Genomic DNA, 16,225 nt, shown 5'->3' on the forward strand with positions numbered 1-16,225 from the left:
CATATACAACTTTTCCTTCAGGCCAGGCCAATATATAATCTAGTATACCACAGACCATCAGTTTTCACATAAGCTCTCTTTATCTGTAAAGGCTTCCTCATTCTCTCCAGGAATAAAGGCAATTCTGTGTGCCTGTGTTCCTGAATTGAGGTACATAGCTCTATAACCTTGCTCACACATTTAAATGCATAAAAGTGTAGTGATCAATCAACTTTGAGTGACACCAACCATAGCTTGAACAGCAAAAGATAATGCCGCTTGGTAAAGTTATTTATTTATTTATTTATTTATTTATTTATTTATTTATTTATTTATTTATTTATTTATTTATTTATTTATTTATTTATTTATTTATTTATTTATTTGACTATAGCTCTCAGATTCCTCCAGCCAGGGTTGTGAGTGGTGATGCAGCTGAGGAATTCCAGAGAGCTGTAGTCTAAAACAATAACTTTTCCAAGTTCTAAGGTTTTAAAACACTATACAGTATAGGCATAGCAAATGGTGTAGTACAATACAGTTTTGTGCCACTTCTCTGGCACTCTGGCTACTGGGAAGACAGAGAATGGGAGACAGTCCAAATCCTGTTATGTTGATATGTAACCACCTGGCAGAAGATATCCTTTGATTTCTAATTCTGCATTGAGCAGGGGGTTGGACTCAATGGCCTTACAGGCCCCTTCCAACCTAATTATTCTATGATTCTAAAAGCCATAACATTTAGAGGTGAATTGCAATAAATTAAGAAATCGCCATAGACATTATCTGTTGCACATTGAGTCACGTGACTCAGTGTGCAACAGTTAATGTCTACAAAGATTTCTTAACGTGCAGAAATTCCCCACTAAATTTACACCTTTTGCATAACTCTGTAGGATTTCAGCCGTTAGTTCAAATACAAGCCTTGAAGACAGGATAAAAATGCAACTGATAATAAAATACAAATACCTTTATATTTAAAAATCATGTATAAGGGCAAACATGTTCCCAGCAGGTTTTCAGCGTCCTATATGAGAAATACCTGCTGGTTTGTTGTGTCATGTCATAGCAATGATATAAATGCCAATCTTCATTAACATGTCATAACTGGAGTCAAGATTCCTGTTCTCCTAGGAGAACACAAGCATTGTCCTTCTAGTGATATTGGGAATCCTATGTTAAGGCTCTATTGAAACAATCTTTGTTGAGAAGAACAGAGCAAACCAGGTAGTAGTGTTAACAACTGAAAGTTGGGTGGTCATTCATAGAATGAAGTTAATTACGTGCAATAACATTAGTAATGAATTCAGCATTCATAATGAATGTGAGCAAGCACTGTGTCCAAGAAAGAGTACCCTAATTCTGAAATGCATAATTGTTTAAAGGGATGACAACAGTGTAGCTGTTCTAATACTCCAACATCCCTAACACCACTTAGGCAAGGAGAACTTCTGTTTGTTCAGTCTTGCAGTACCATTAGGTATGTGAGGAAATGGTACAAATGACTGGAGCAAATGCATTTGAATGACAGTAATGACAACAAACCTAAAAAAAATAGATGTTAATTATCTGTTTTGCCTGTGTTTTTAAAAAGAACTGTCAGCATGATACTGTCGGTGAGAAGTGTGAGCGTTGCAAAGAAGGTTACTTTGGAGATGCCAGTCAAGGAACCTGCAGGGTGTGTCGTTGCCCTTATACAAACAGGTACTGTGTGGGGCTAGGAATGGGAAGTGGTGTTTTATTGTGCTTGGCACACATAGTTGCCTTGATTAAAGTATCAATCCATTATGATAATGAAACGAGCCATGTTTGATAAGTGGTGTTTCTTTGTTTAATGAATGCTTTCCTGGGCATGTTCCTTGAATGCTTCTTTGATTTTCATTTTACTGAGCCCTTCATAGACATAACTGGGCACGGAGGCATAGGTGTTAGAAAGCAACAAGAAGAACTACAAGTTTTCCTGGCTTTTAATTTTGTGTGTTGTGGTTTCTTTCACAAATATGAATGTCAACCTCAAGTCCCATGGGTGGCTCATAGGAGGTGGAAGAGGCAGTGCCTCCAACCACCATTTTGAAGTGATCTCTTTCCTCCTCATTCCATGAGCTGCAATGGTTTTGGGATGGGTTTATTTCTCTGTTTTAGAAAGGCTTCCAAGGATGGCAAGGAAAATTAAAATGGTTACCCATATTGAGTTGTGTTCATTAAAATTATGTTGAACCATGCTAAATGGATAATCATTCCTTCTGACAATGAATATGTGGCAGCAGTATAGTAAACATTAGGAGTCTGAGAAAAAAAGAAGAGGTCTTAGTATGCTCGGGGGAGTTCTAAGATTACCAGAAGTAAAGAAAATCTTAAAAGAAAAAGAAACCTCTGGAAATGACAAAATCACCCCCGCAATCCAATGAAGAATGAATTTGCTTGATATTCATAGAATATTGTAGGTCAATTAGAGAAGAAAACTGGAAACCTATTAGGTGGGGGAAAGCATGGCCAGTTGGCTGGCAAGTTGGCTGATTAGAACTCCAAAGAGGAGCATGTCTTTTAGGGAAAGAGGTGGTACAGTGTGACATTGTTATACATGTCACATTGCATTGCTTATATACCGTAGTTATTCTTTCAATAACTATGGCTGAACTACTGGTCCATATGGAAGAGATATTATAAGTAAAGGGGGAAAATGTCCCAAACTTGCAGTAAATATTTACTGATTTGAATTATCTTCTAAAATATTTGTTCATTTCTAAGATACTTTTTAGTTTGGTTTCCCCAAATGGGAAATCAGATTATTTGACAAAGTTTAGAAAGCTATTGCTCATCAGAGAGATGGAGTGGATTGTGGCTACTTGATCCTTTGATTTGTATTCCTGCACTGAGCAGGGGGTTGAACTCAATGACCTTATAGGCCCCTTCCATCTTCATCATTCTGTGATTCTATGGTCTTCTAGAAATCACACTGATGTGACTAGTGTGATGATAAGTTAAAGTGTGCTGTTTATAAACTGGCCCATAATGCTTAAACCACTCTCTGGCTAGCTTACAATTTAATTATGATGGCTACACATTGTAAGCCTGAATAATTAAATTGTAAGTAAAAACATATAGGCTGAAATCCTGTTGCTTAGTGTAGTAGTATAGTAAGTTGCACTATAGTTGACTCATTTAATCAATTTAGTAAGGTAAATTGCAACTGAGGCAGGATTTGATGAAGCAGATTCACCAAATCCTGTCTCAGTTGCAATTTACTTTAGGATAGCAAACCGCAGCTAGAGTAGGCTCATTCGAATCAGTGGAACTTACAGAAAATTTAATTCACCATTTATTTATTTATTTATTTTATTTATATCCCGCCTATCTGGTCGGGTGAGGACCACTCTAGGCGGCTAACAATCATAAAAATACAACAATAAAAAATATGAACAATTCTAAATGACAAAACATTACATTACATTACCATGGGCCTACTCTAGTGCAACTTACTGAGCTCAGCTGAAATTTGAAATTTGTTTGGTGTACTCAGATTCTATGGAACTTGAGGAGGGTGTTTGGTATGTAGAAACTTCAAAACAAAATTACTGTACTTCCTCAGATACTGTATGGAGCTGAAATTTGGGGGCTTGAAATGTTACATTCATTAGAAATGATCCATTAAATTTGTTCAGTCCCTTTCAATACTTACAGTTCTTAACTATTAACTAATAGCCATTAATTATTGGTTGAACATTCTATTTGGTGCCTCTTTACGTTTTTTTTAACATTATCATGCAGGGAGATTACACTTGGTTCATGAGAAAATCTTCGTAATGAATCATGTTGTTAAATTTGTTTTTTCAGAAGACTAGATGAGGCACCTTGGATTCTCTGCAGCAGAACTCTCATATAGGCTGAGATCCTGTTGCTTAGTGCAGTGTGGTGTGGAGTAGTGTACATCTCTGTATTCAAACAGATGGAGGTTTATTAGATACCTCCAGAATTGCACTCGGTTACAAAAAGATCTCTCCTCCGCCTTTAACCCTTCCACCTTATTGTACTAACATCATAAATACAGTATTAGTCAGAGAAAAGCCTTTACAAAGGCACATTTAGATATGGTGCCACTTGCTGTTTTAGAAGGCCAGTACAAAAGGCATTCCAAATAATGAAAGTGGCTGCTTCTGTCATCAAAAATCAAGTAAGATCTTGATAAATGTCTCATTTCATTGTCTCTTTGTGGCCAAGCATGCAAGACTACTCAGTGTTTTGGAACAATTTTCTGCAAAATCTGACAAAGAGAAACTTAGAGCATACTTTTAGATAAAAAAACAAGTTTGCTGAATTTCAAATGGCAAAGTTGTTTCCAGACTTATAAAAATGAAGTCTGCATCCTCTGCCACAAACCAAGCTAGATTGTTGTTACTTAGGGTCTTTTGTCACTGAATTATTATTTTATATTTCACTCTATTAACTAAATAATAAGATCTAAACATATATACATATTATTCTTGTTTGATTCAGTCATTATTTCAAATGTAAATGGATCAAATAAAAATTTAAATAGCATTATTTGTGTTAATATTAATAACTGGTATTAATAACTGGTATTAATAACCGGTATTAATAGTCAGTCACTTGCAGTTTATAGGATATTTTTCGTAAGTCTCTTAACTATTTCTATACATAGTTTCATTACATATAACAAAAGAAGTTAATAGGGGAAGGTATTTCTCAAAGAGCAGCAGTAGAGCCTTTTGGCATATCAAAAAGAATTCTGCAGTCTTTTTTTGGTAAATAAAAGAGTACATTCAAATGTAATTAAGTCTTTGTGAGCAAATGAACTTTAGAATATGTTTGTGTTGGCTTGAATAGAGTCTTGGATGCTGGACATTGTCATATACTGGACATTGTCCACCAAGGGTCTCCATAGGTAAAGGTAAAGGTTCCCCTTGACATTTAGTCCAGTTGTGTCCAACTCTAGGGCATGGTGCTCATCCCTGTTTCCAAGCCGTAGAGCCAGCACTTTGTCCATAGACAGTTTCCGTGGTCATGTGGCCAGTGCGACTAGACACAGAACAAGGGTCTCCGTATTGCTAGTCTATTTTCTTGGGAAAAGGTGATTGAGAAAGTAAGACTAGACAAGAGGATAAACTGGAACAGTACTATGTTTCTATTCTCTCCCCAGACATCAAACCATAACCATAATCTGGCCCCCCTCAATGCTTTGGATCTTCTCTTCAAGCATCAGAAATTGTTCTTCTGCAGTGATTGATACCTAGCCCTGGGATGGACAACTTTTGGCCTTTAGGATGTTATTTGAGTGCAAATACCACAAGCCCTAATCAACACCACCAGTTTTGAGGGATGATGTGTGTTGAAGGTCTGGAGAGCCAAATATTCCCTATCCATGACCTAGCAGATGAATGGTTAGTAGCCGTGATGGCTACTATGCCTTCCATGTTGGAGGCAGTAGGCTTCTCAATACCAGTTGCTGGGGAGGATGCTATTGTGCTTGTGTCCTGGTTATGGGATTCCCTTATGCATCTGGTTGTCCACTCTAGGAAAAGAATGCTAGCAGAAGTCTTCTTGGACCTGCTCTCCTTGGAGTTCCAAGGGTGGTTCTAGAGAATCTCACACTAATGCATCAGGCTATTAGTCTGATATCATTCATGAAGTAATGGACTATTTTGTTCATTGTTCAGAAAAAACCAATTCTGAGTGTGGTACTGATTGATCGCAATCCACCAAACACAAATCTTCTGCGTCTGTAGGCCCTCAAAGAACAGCGGCAGGCACTTATTCTGATTCTGTCTGAATATCCATTGCTAGCATTTTTATTTCCCAATTTCCTTTTAAAAGTAAGGTTATTCATTTTATTTTCAAGAATGAGCTATCTGCTGCAAGCTAGGTCCACAGCAAAAAGATGATAGGTAACAATATAGAAGTAAAAATGATTGTGACATGTCTGTTTCTCAATGTATTTGTGCTATTATTATATTTGGTATTCTGACAGTTTTATGATTCTTTGGTTCTTACACAATATATAAATATTCCAAAACCTGTCTAACTGTGCCTTGAGAAGTGTTAACACATCCATAAGTCTTCTATGTACTGTATGTTGTATTTATCTTCTTGTAGTTTTGCTTCTGGCTGTGTGGAAAATAGTGGAGATATTCAATGCTTCTGCAAAGAAGGCTATACTGGAGTGCATTGTGAAAGGTATGCGATTTGGCTGAATACTCATTGTCTATGCAGAAAGCTTAAGCAACATAGGAAACAAATTCCATGTTGCAAAATGTTGTGCATTCTAAGCAGATGTCACACTCACATGGTTTGGATGCAGTCCAAAGTGCCAGTGGGCTTGAAAACATTTTGAAAGCTTCCTGCAATGTTGAGTTGCTAGAGGGACTGCCGGATAGTTCAATAGTTTAGGGATCTGGTTGCCGAGCCAGAGGTTGGGAGTTCAGTTCTCCATTGTGTTTCCTTGACAGGGGCTGGGCTTGATAAGCCATAGGTCCCTACCAGGTTTCCAGCTTTAAGACGACAATGACGATGATGATGATTGTTATTTAAAAATGCCAGGCACAATCAATCAAAACTATTAAAAAATAGACTGGTATTATATAATAGATACCAGTTTTAACAACAACAAAAACCTTGAGTATCTATTAAATATTGGTGGTGTGTGTATGGTGTTCCTAATATTGCTGTTTTTTGTAGCTCTGATGGTGTTATTCCTGAAATCTGCAACTGCTTATAATTCCATGGTATTGTTCCCAAAGCCCCAGTTCACAGTGTCAAAATGTTCTGCATATTTCTGTGAAGATTCTCTGTCATGCAGGTGAGGTTATCTGGAAGTTGAGTCGTGGCAACTGAACTTCTTTCTTGTTAGGTTGAAACATTTTGCTACTCATCCAAGTAGCTTCTTCAATCTGAAGAGAGTTGGTAGGAGATCCCTGATTTATCTTCCACGTTGGTTTCACTTCCCCCTGGTCTGAATACGCTCATTAGAAGTACAAAGGACTGAGGATGAGGGATAATTCCACTTCTGCAGTCCTTGACAATGGGTGGAGAAGGAAGAAAGAAGTCCAGTTGCCATAACTCAGCTTCCAGATGTTCTGCACATTCTATATGGACTGTGTACATTGCATGCTCCTTAACCATGATGTGAACTGCAGAGTTTCTGTCATGCATTAGAGCATCTTGCAGGGACACTGAAACTTTTGCATCTGGGAAGTAATGTCAGCTATGGATATAGTTCTGATGTTCTACAAATTCCAAAATAGACTAAGCATAGTTATGTTTCCCTTCATTGAATCTGATATAAGTATGCAATGTATGGGCATATATTCTTAGGAAAATGTGTATAGGGGGGGAAAGCACTGTTAGTGGCTTATAACCAACTAGAATAGACCAAATGAATTGATCACCAAGTGGTGAGTCGACATTTGTATAAATCCCACTGATTCTATGTGTCTGCTCAGGTGGTGACTGAAAGACTGGATTCAGGTCTGTGACTTTAATGTTGCTTATGATCTTTTAATGTACAATAAACAGCTATGAAAATCTTTTAGCTGGAAATATCATACGGACAGCAGATGATATAATGTTCAGAGCTCGGAGGTAAAAATGGAATGGCTTCTGGATTTGGTTCAGTGACCAAGAGATGAGTCCTAAAGATGGAAATCTATTGCTAGAACTTTGCAGTGAAAATGCTTGGGTATAATCCCATTGCAGTGTTGCTTTGCTAATACAATTATTTGGAAAACACTAACTCTGTTGGATGACTTCTTTCTGTTTTCCTCCCCCAGTTTAGCTTACATAATTTTGAAATCAAGCTATTTCTTAAAGTATGCAGTATTTCAGATCTGAATGTCAAAGGCACACACTAAATTTATCCCGTGACTTCAGGTGTCCTGAATTATGTATTTGGACAATGGAGACTGTATATAAAGTGTTGGCTTGACCAATTCATTTCTTGTCCCATTGGAGCTCTGAAAAAAATGAAATACCATTCAGTTTTCCAGTGTTTCAGTTGACCCTTTGAAATTGTGGTTTTCTAGGAATGAGGAAAACTATGTTGTTGGACTGCAGTTCCAAGCATGCTTCAACACTGGTAGTGCTAGCTAAAGCTGATGGAGATCATGTTCCAAAAGCATCTGGAATGACACACATTTCCCAATGTTTGCTTCAAATTGTACTTAATTGTACATCTGACCCTGAATGTAGTTAAAATACATGATGGGATGTGTTCTTTTTTAAAATTTTACTTTTGTAAGAATAGGCAATTGTAATTTAAATCTAATGAAATGGTTCAGTTTTTTTGGATTTTGTGCAGATGTTTAAACTACATACGTGAAGCCATTTCAATATGGTTAAGGTCTATTAATTATAAGTTCTGTTTATATTTTGTGTATTCTTTTTTTAACAGTTGTGCTCCTGGTTATTTTGGAAATCCACTGAAATATGGAGGATACTGTCAGAAGTGTAACTGCCCTGATAACAGTCAACTTCTGAACTGTGATCGCCTGACTGGAGGTATGTAAAGTTGTGTAGATATTCCTTAATAGTGAACCATATTTTATCAAATAGTACAATGTAAAGGAGACAATAGGAGAAATATGCCTACTTGAATAGTTTAGTGAGCATTAGTCAATCTCTTGAACAAAGAAAAATTATGTTTCACTTCAGTAAACAGTAGGTACTACAATGAACTTACTGGTTGGAATTAGGCTAGTAGATTGTAATATGTCTACAGTTACTCCATAGTCTTGTGGTCATAGTATATATGTGTAAATTGCACATATGAAATGAAAACATACTCTGGCTGTGGAGGAGCATTTGAGATTCTAACAGGATTAGTTGAACAGTAGCCTTGTTTTCATTTTGATTGTTACTCTTTGGAAAGATGCAAATTCAGAGGAAGTTTGAGAAGAAACAAAACTGACATGATAAAGCAGGACATCAAGAAAGACTGCTGTTTTTAGCCTAGTATGTAGAAAGGTGTTGCATTAGAATTATTTGGATGAGTTGAGATATTTTTAATACAGTGATTTTATGTGGATCATACTTGCATATATAGCTAACAGAATTGTCAAAAGAAGATGGCTGTATTATTAGTCATATATTCTGATACGTCCTGTCTGGCCATCAGGTCATAATGATGTTTATATGTTCATATCCACATGTTATTAAAAGCAGTGGGTGGTTTGTTGCAATCTGGTTTGAGATATATAAATCCATCTTTGCTAGCAAGCCAGAGTTGGCTGAACAACCACAGATCACCACCAGAACTCATTATATGTTGTTGGTTTACAGACTCTGGTTTGCTTAAACCACTGTCTGTTTTGCCATCCAGACCTGCAGCAAGGTCTACGCAGCGTCTTATGCACATACACTGTCAGTGCTGAGTTCTAAACAACCACCGCAGGTGAGCTGTGGAGTAAATCAGGGATAAGGCTAGGAGAGGCAGCCATGTAACATGTGGAAACAAAGCAAGAAGAATTTGCGGCTCAGGCAAGGTGCCAGCTGAAACAGGAAACTGTTTGTGTTTAGGAGAATCCAGTGCCCAGCCAGGATAGGCAGAGCCAGTTCAGAACTTTTAAATACTTCATTGCTAGGAAGCTGTACCAGTTCCCATTTATAGTCCCAGCAGAGGGCGATGTTTCCAGAGTGTGTTCTGAATAACTCACCATACTAAGCAGCTTGTTTTCAATCCAGTGGCTCTTGACATATCATATAATTCACATCAGTTAATATGAATTGCTGTGATGCTTTTATTTCTCAGAGGTATTATTAATTTCCCCTCAGTTTACATTACACAAAACCTCCTTTATTGCAATGGCTCCCCTTTAGTAAGAATATATACTTAAACAGATATGCATGATAAGTGGATATATTATTAGAAAAGTCTTGCAAAATGGCGCTGTCCTGGTGACATTAAAGGCTGCCCAAGCAAGTTATAACATCACTCGGAATTCAGTTTAATTTCAAGTGCTAAGTTGCTGTTTCCAAATGTTTGTATCAGTTATGATCAGCAGCCCTGTTATTTTAGTAAGTTTTGATATCAATATGGTCTTTCCACTAGAATACTGAAATCTTTAATTGCATTGTCTTGGTTTGCTGTTATTGCATCATTGGCTATAATAACAGTCATAGTTAACTGGCACTTTCCCTAAGTCTATCATGAAGTGGGCTGTTTGTACATGTGATGATTGGTGGTTGACTACCTACATCTTAGCAGTTTCCCCCCACTTTTGGCTGCAGAGTTGTACAGTACTTTGTTTGAATGGTTCCTTTGGTTTCACTCTGCAAGAGCAGATAACCTGATTTACTTGGAAGCTGATGTTAGCTGGTCATAGGCAAAGTCTAGTATTCCATCACAGTTCAGACGGACTATATGTTAAGTATTCTAATTCGAGGCAGCATATAGATTAAATGTTGCTTTTCACCTAAGAATATGTGCCAAATCGTAGAGTGAGAATTGTACCACACAGTTCTAATTTGCCTTTTTTTTTCTCTCCCTAATCTCTTCCCCATTTGCAGAATGCATAAACCAAGAACCAAAAGATGAAAACCCTCAGGAAGATTGTGACTGTAGGTATCAAAGTGTGGACAGCCTGAATAAGTTCTTACAGAGTATCATTTCTGAAGTGGGGGAGTAGGAACAAAGACATTTTCTTTTCCAGAGATTCTACTCAAAATCAATTAGCTATGTAAATAAATGAAAAGTTTGAGGGAGGGAGAAGCTATTCTGCAAAAAGACTAGAAATTAGAAAATGTACAGCAAAAAGCCTCAGGATTTGATTACTGCCTTAATCTGATTTTCATGCTTCTATTGTTCATTATAGTCATAAATAACATATATAGCCTTTATAGAAGGATGTTCTTTTGCTCTCACTTTATTATTCTCACTGAACTTTTTCCTTGTGCTTGCTGGAGGCTAACATTTCCCACTGTTTGGCGTATGTTCTTTTCCTTTTCAGCTTGTGATAGCTGTGTAATTACTTTGCTGAAGGACCTGAGTACGATGGGGGATGAGCTCCATGTGATTAAGTTTCAGATGCAGAACCTGAACACCAGTGCTCATGCACTAGGACAGATAAGAACCCTTGAAGACCAGGTCAAACAGCTGAAGGTAGTCAGGAAAATATGATTACAGTATTTCCCTGCCTACGCTGGGGTGGTAGATGGAAAGGCATAAAGAAATCAGATAACTGCGCACCCTTTCAATTTTTTATTTTCTTTTTTGTTTTCTTTTCGCCCTTATTTTCAGATTCTCTTGAATGGCTATCGTGCTGTTGTTACAACTCAGGACTCAAAGGTGGATGAACTAGAGACAGACTTCATTGACCTTAATCTAAATGTTAATGCCCTAAAAGAAAAGGTGGGATATTTAAATCTTTTATAAATTACTGCTGCAATAAGATTTTTTTTAAAAAAATGAATGCTGACATTTACTGGTCATTCTTCAGATTTTAAGAGGTCTGGGGGAAAACCTCACAAAGAATTTCTGATCTACTTCCAAATGCTCTTCTAATTTCCATAATAAAAGATCTTATTATATTAAATGATATATGACACAAACTCTTCTATCACATCTCATCTAGCAGCTAAAGAATGACCAGTAAATGTCATCAGATTCACCAGGTTTCTGGTGTAAATGCATATTGCTAGTTGCTATCAAGAAACATTTCATGGTAGCAAATACTTTTTAAGCTGAATATTGATAAAATGCATCTCCTTTTCTGACCCATTTGTCTTATTCATAGGTTGAAAATAACTACAGGAGAGCGGAGACACTGTTCAATAATTTTAGCAAGACTAACCAAAGAGGGAAAGACTTGATTTCAAAGATACAAAATATTGTCATTAATATTAATGGTAAAAGTAACTGCTGTTCTTCTACATCATTGTGCTTTATTAATTCTGCTTTGTGCGGTCAGTTGGTTGTTAAATCCTAGACTCGGTGCATTGTACAGTTCCCTGATTACTGAATCCATTATAAAAGTGGGCTTATATGCAGTAAACGTAAATTGAATTATTGATGGGAAGCTAAGTCTGTGGCCTTATACTGTACAATATGTGAGAATCTGATTGAACAAATATGTAGCTTCCTTCTGAATCATTTACATCAATATTTTTTATGACTACTTTGTTTATATGCTACTTTCCCCCTCTATGACCTCAAGGTAGCATGCATTGATCTCCTCTCCTCATGCTACCCATTCTAAAAACCTTGTGAATTAGATCAGAATGAGAGAGAGTGACTGCCTGAAGATTTCATGGCACAGAGGCAGCTTGAACCTGATTCCCCCACATCTTAGTCCATGTGACCAGCCCTACCCAGGCTTGCTACTTTAAAATCCCAGTCAATCATCTCCTGTTGCCAGGCAAAATTGGCTAGAGTTCCATCACAGTCCAACACTGCCCTACACTGTCTCTGTACATATTCTATGACAAGTATAGAATTTGCATTGTAAATGTTAGAACTCAAGAGGTCAAATAATTGTCCTGGGAATGCTGAACTGGCAGTGTCCTATGGAAAGCAAGAATATGTGTCCAGCCTGGCAGTCCTGACTTTAAATTACACACTTTGTATGTCAAATAAAATAAAATAAAACAATTCAAACCACCTCTATAGCTCTGCAACAACACAACTATAAAAGTGCCTTTCTCCTTTGATTTTTCTTTTTCTGTTGTAGTTCTTCTCAAACAAGCATCTGGTAACTCTGGAGATGGAATGCCTTTACCTTCAGGAGATGCTGCCAAAGAGCAGGCCCAGGCTCAGCAAATGGTGAATGAGATGAGAAGCCGCAATTTTGCCCAACAGCTAACAGAAGCAGAAAGGGAGAATGGAAGAGCCCAGAATCGTAAGAGCTAAAAAATATACAAAGATCCTGCATGATAGGAAAAACTGTTGTCTTATTTAGAGGTGCCATGTGGGGTTCTGAATAATTTGGATCTGCCTGTGTGTGTACAGTGGCAACGGAACAGCATACAGGGAATCCAGCAGTTGGGTCTGCCAAACATATCAGCTAGTTAACATGTTAAGCCTTTACATGTGTGGAGCTCTAGTTGTGGAAACTAATATGGCACTCTAACAAAGTGCTAACTGTGTGCCTGATAGCTTGCAGTCAGCACTTTGTCAGATTACAATGGCGGCTTCTGTTAGAGCTCCATATAGGTATAATTATAAACACTGAATAGAATACTGATTACCAACAGTTCTGTGGCTCAGATTTCTCCAACCTGATATTCTCCAGATGTGTGGGACTACCAGCCCCATCACCCCTCGCCAGCATGATTGATGGAGAAATGAATGGTGATGTAACAAATACTTACAGGTTTTCTCATCCTGAACAAAAATTGTTACCTGCTAGGAGATTTCTTCACTCTTGAGTGAAAACAAGACTAGCACTTCTTCTTCTTTTTTTTTTTGATGAGCAGCATTAGTAAACCAACAAACAAAACAAAACATTGGTATTTTTTCAGCAGCATTAGTAAACAAACAAAACAAAACAAACCTTTTTTTGAGCAAAAACTTCTATTTCACACAACAAATGTTGAAATGGTTGTACAAATATATATTTTGTGTGACGTTCAGGGTTTTAAAATGCAAAATCCAAGGGTTGTGTATAAAACACAAGATTTTTGCACAAAATCCACTTCCTTTAATGTTTCACAGACAAGTATCCAAAAGTGGGAAATACTCACAAACTCTTGTATCATTGACCAGTGGAGAGAAAACATTCTAGATTTGTTTCTCTCATGTGTGCGGATGTGATAGGTAAAGATTTACATCCCTAGAAAAGAGTAGGATGAGAGGCACAGGTTTGGAGGGCCAAAATACAGTAAAATGAGCATAAAATGTTTAGTGCAAAAGAATTGTGCTATCTGTGGGGAATCAGTTCTAAGCCCCCACCCCAATGGTCACCAAAAACCCTCAGACATAGCAAACCCTATATCGGGGTGGGCAATTAATTTCTTTAGGGGGGGCCACATGAAAAAATCTGAACTGTGTTCAGGGGCTGAACCAACTTTGCTTAAAAATAAAATGAAACAGTGATGTTATGATTGTTTTTATTTTAAACTTGTTAATCTTCACAAATACTAAAGAGGTTTTTTGCAGTATGTTAAAGATAAGCAACTGATCAACTTTAGACAAAAAGCTATAAATGGTTTTGATGTCCAGCGGGCCAGACAGGAGCAGCTCGCGAGCCATATGTGGCCCTCGGGCCGCACTTTGCCCAGGTCTGCCCTATATAGAGCATAGTCTCTGCTTCTCTGTAGTGGTCAGTTCTTGTAATACACCTTGGGGATGCATATTTTGGTGTGGGTATGTTATTTAATATTTTCAGGCAGTGGATAAGTGAAACCAGTGTATACAGCAATCCTACTGTAATCTTAAAAATTAGAGTATGTTTATTATAAAAAGACATTTGGAATTTAGGCATAATTAAGCAGGTGAATCAAATAATATATGCTTATATTTATATACTTGTCAAACCACAGATGAGCTATCTAATTCATTCACCAATGACAGATTGATTTACAGTAGTACTTTAGATGGGGTAGCCTATGATCTGAGCATGGAAATGCCCCAGCACAAAATGGGGGTGCACATTTTCCTGCAGCATTGTGATGCTCATCCTCAAGGAGATCCGATTTATTCTCATTTTGGCTTTGTCCATTCTAATTCTGTAGTACTGGAACGTGTAAAGAATGAACTACAAAGCCACCAAGTGAAAAACCAGGAACTCATTAAAACTATAAGAGACTCATTAAATGGATATGAACTGAAACTCAGTGATCTTCGTGAATCTTTAGAAGAAGCAAAGGAACAAACCAAGATGGCTGAAAGTTTAAATGTAGAAAATAAAGGCCTCTTTGAAGATATTAAGGTACTAAAGTGTGCTGCTTATTACTGCTATTTAAAGAGGACTAGGTGAATTTCTAAGGTCAAAATCCTACCGAATTTTCCAGGCACAATAGCGCTATAATCTTTTACCTTAACTGTCTCAAAATTATTCTGTGAAAGGCCAATGGAATTAGATATGGTCGTATTCTTTTGCCATTTTATTTTTTAGAATTTTGATATTTACATTTAGTTTATCTGCAAAGACAGATGAGTTAACGTTGAATCATGCAGCTGGCCAATACCTATTCCTGTTGTCCTGAAAGAATCTGGAATTATATCCATACCTGGACAAGTAAACAATTTGTTCCATCGAGTCCAGCTTCTAGTTTTAGTATATAAACAAGAAATAATTAGTCACTCAATGAAATAAGTAACTGTTCAGAGGTTCAAAAACGTATTGCGTACCTTTCTAGTTGTTCAAGGTTTCCAGAGAATAATAAAGTTATGAGGTATAAGTTATAAACATTCCACCCCACCCTGTTGTTGCGACGAAAACTTTGAAAAGTTATATATTGAGAAAGATCTCCAAGAATAAATACGCCAGTGAGCCTGGCCAGCAATCATGTCAGCAGAGGAATTCTGGGTGCTGTCATCAAAGGCCCAAATCCAATTGCTTGTCCCAAGAAGAAAAGGGCCATGGAATCAGCTGCTGAATAGTGAGCCAACAGTTGAGTATATCAATGAATATAATCTGGCTGGGGCTACCAATTGGATGTAAGCTTGAAAAAATAACTTTTCTGAGCTCTGACCCCAAATTGACCTTGTTTAATTTGCTGGAAGCAGAATCTAGGGCAGGGAGGACAGCCCTACAGTGATAGTGGTAGCGTTTTCAAAGAATTCATTTTCTCTTTATTTTCCTTGTTTAGGGAATAGGTTTGTATGGGGAGATATATTTTGCTTTGTGAGTGAAAGGATAGGATGGTTAATTACTTTTCATGTCAAGGAAATAACTAGAAAGGAAGGTGAATTTTATTTTAGCACTGGCAACAGAATGAGAGTCTTTGCTGTGTCCACAGCAGCAAGCTTGTTCAGGTGGTGTGGCAGTCACAGCTCTGTTCTCCAACTGAAAAGAACAGGCAGAGAGATCATGAGGAATGTCTAGCAGGCTGTCACTACTCTGCCTCACTCTGTCTGATAGTAGAGGTGTTTCTAACAGGTAGAAGCTTCTAAGCTAGCAGCCTGGGGGAGAATATATTTCTCCTCTTCCATATGGCTCATCCTTTTCTCTTCATCTATGTTTTTACCTTTACCATGATTTTGAACAGCCCAGCTGCAATCCCATCATTAACAAGCTGCACCTTTTCCAAAATGGAACTTCGTGTTGGAACCAACATTTAAGTTGAGTAATGCCTC

At 37.5% G+C, this 16,225-nt stretch overlaps 1 protein-coding gene across 1 annotated transcript in view; it reads left to right on the forward strand.

Moving 5' to 3' along the window:
* LAMA3 (laminin subunit alpha 3) overlaps nt 1-16,225 on the forward strand; it is a 158,538-nt gene that overhangs the window by 100,489 nt on the left and 41,824 nt on the right. Inside the window, exons 42-50 of the mRNA XM_020785668.3 lie at nt 1,574-1,683; nt 6,091-6,171; nt 8,384-8,490; nt 10,498-10,548; nt 10,938-11,089; nt 11,228-11,338; nt 11,724-11,835; nt 12,657-12,824; nt 14,659-14,855. Of these exons, the coding sequence (XP_020641327.3) occupies nt 1,574-1,683; nt 6,091-6,171; nt 8,384-8,490; nt 10,498-10,548; nt 10,938-11,089; nt 11,228-11,338; nt 11,724-11,835; nt 12,657-12,824; nt 14,659-14,855 (1,089 nt within the window). The remainder of the gene's footprint in view (nt 1-1,573; nt 1,684-6,090; nt 6,172-8,383; nt 8,491-10,497; nt 10,549-10,937; nt 11,090-11,227; nt 11,339-11,723; nt 11,836-12,656; nt 12,825-14,658; nt 14,856-16,225) is intronic.

The sequence above is a fragment of the Pogona vitticeps genome, chromosome 4, assembly GCF_051106095.1.
Source record: "Pogona vitticeps strain Pit_001003342236 chromosome 4, PviZW2.1, whole genome shotgun sequence".
Lineage (NCBI taxonomy): Eukaryota > Metazoa > Chordata > Lepidosauria > Squamata > Agamidae > Pogona > Pogona vitticeps.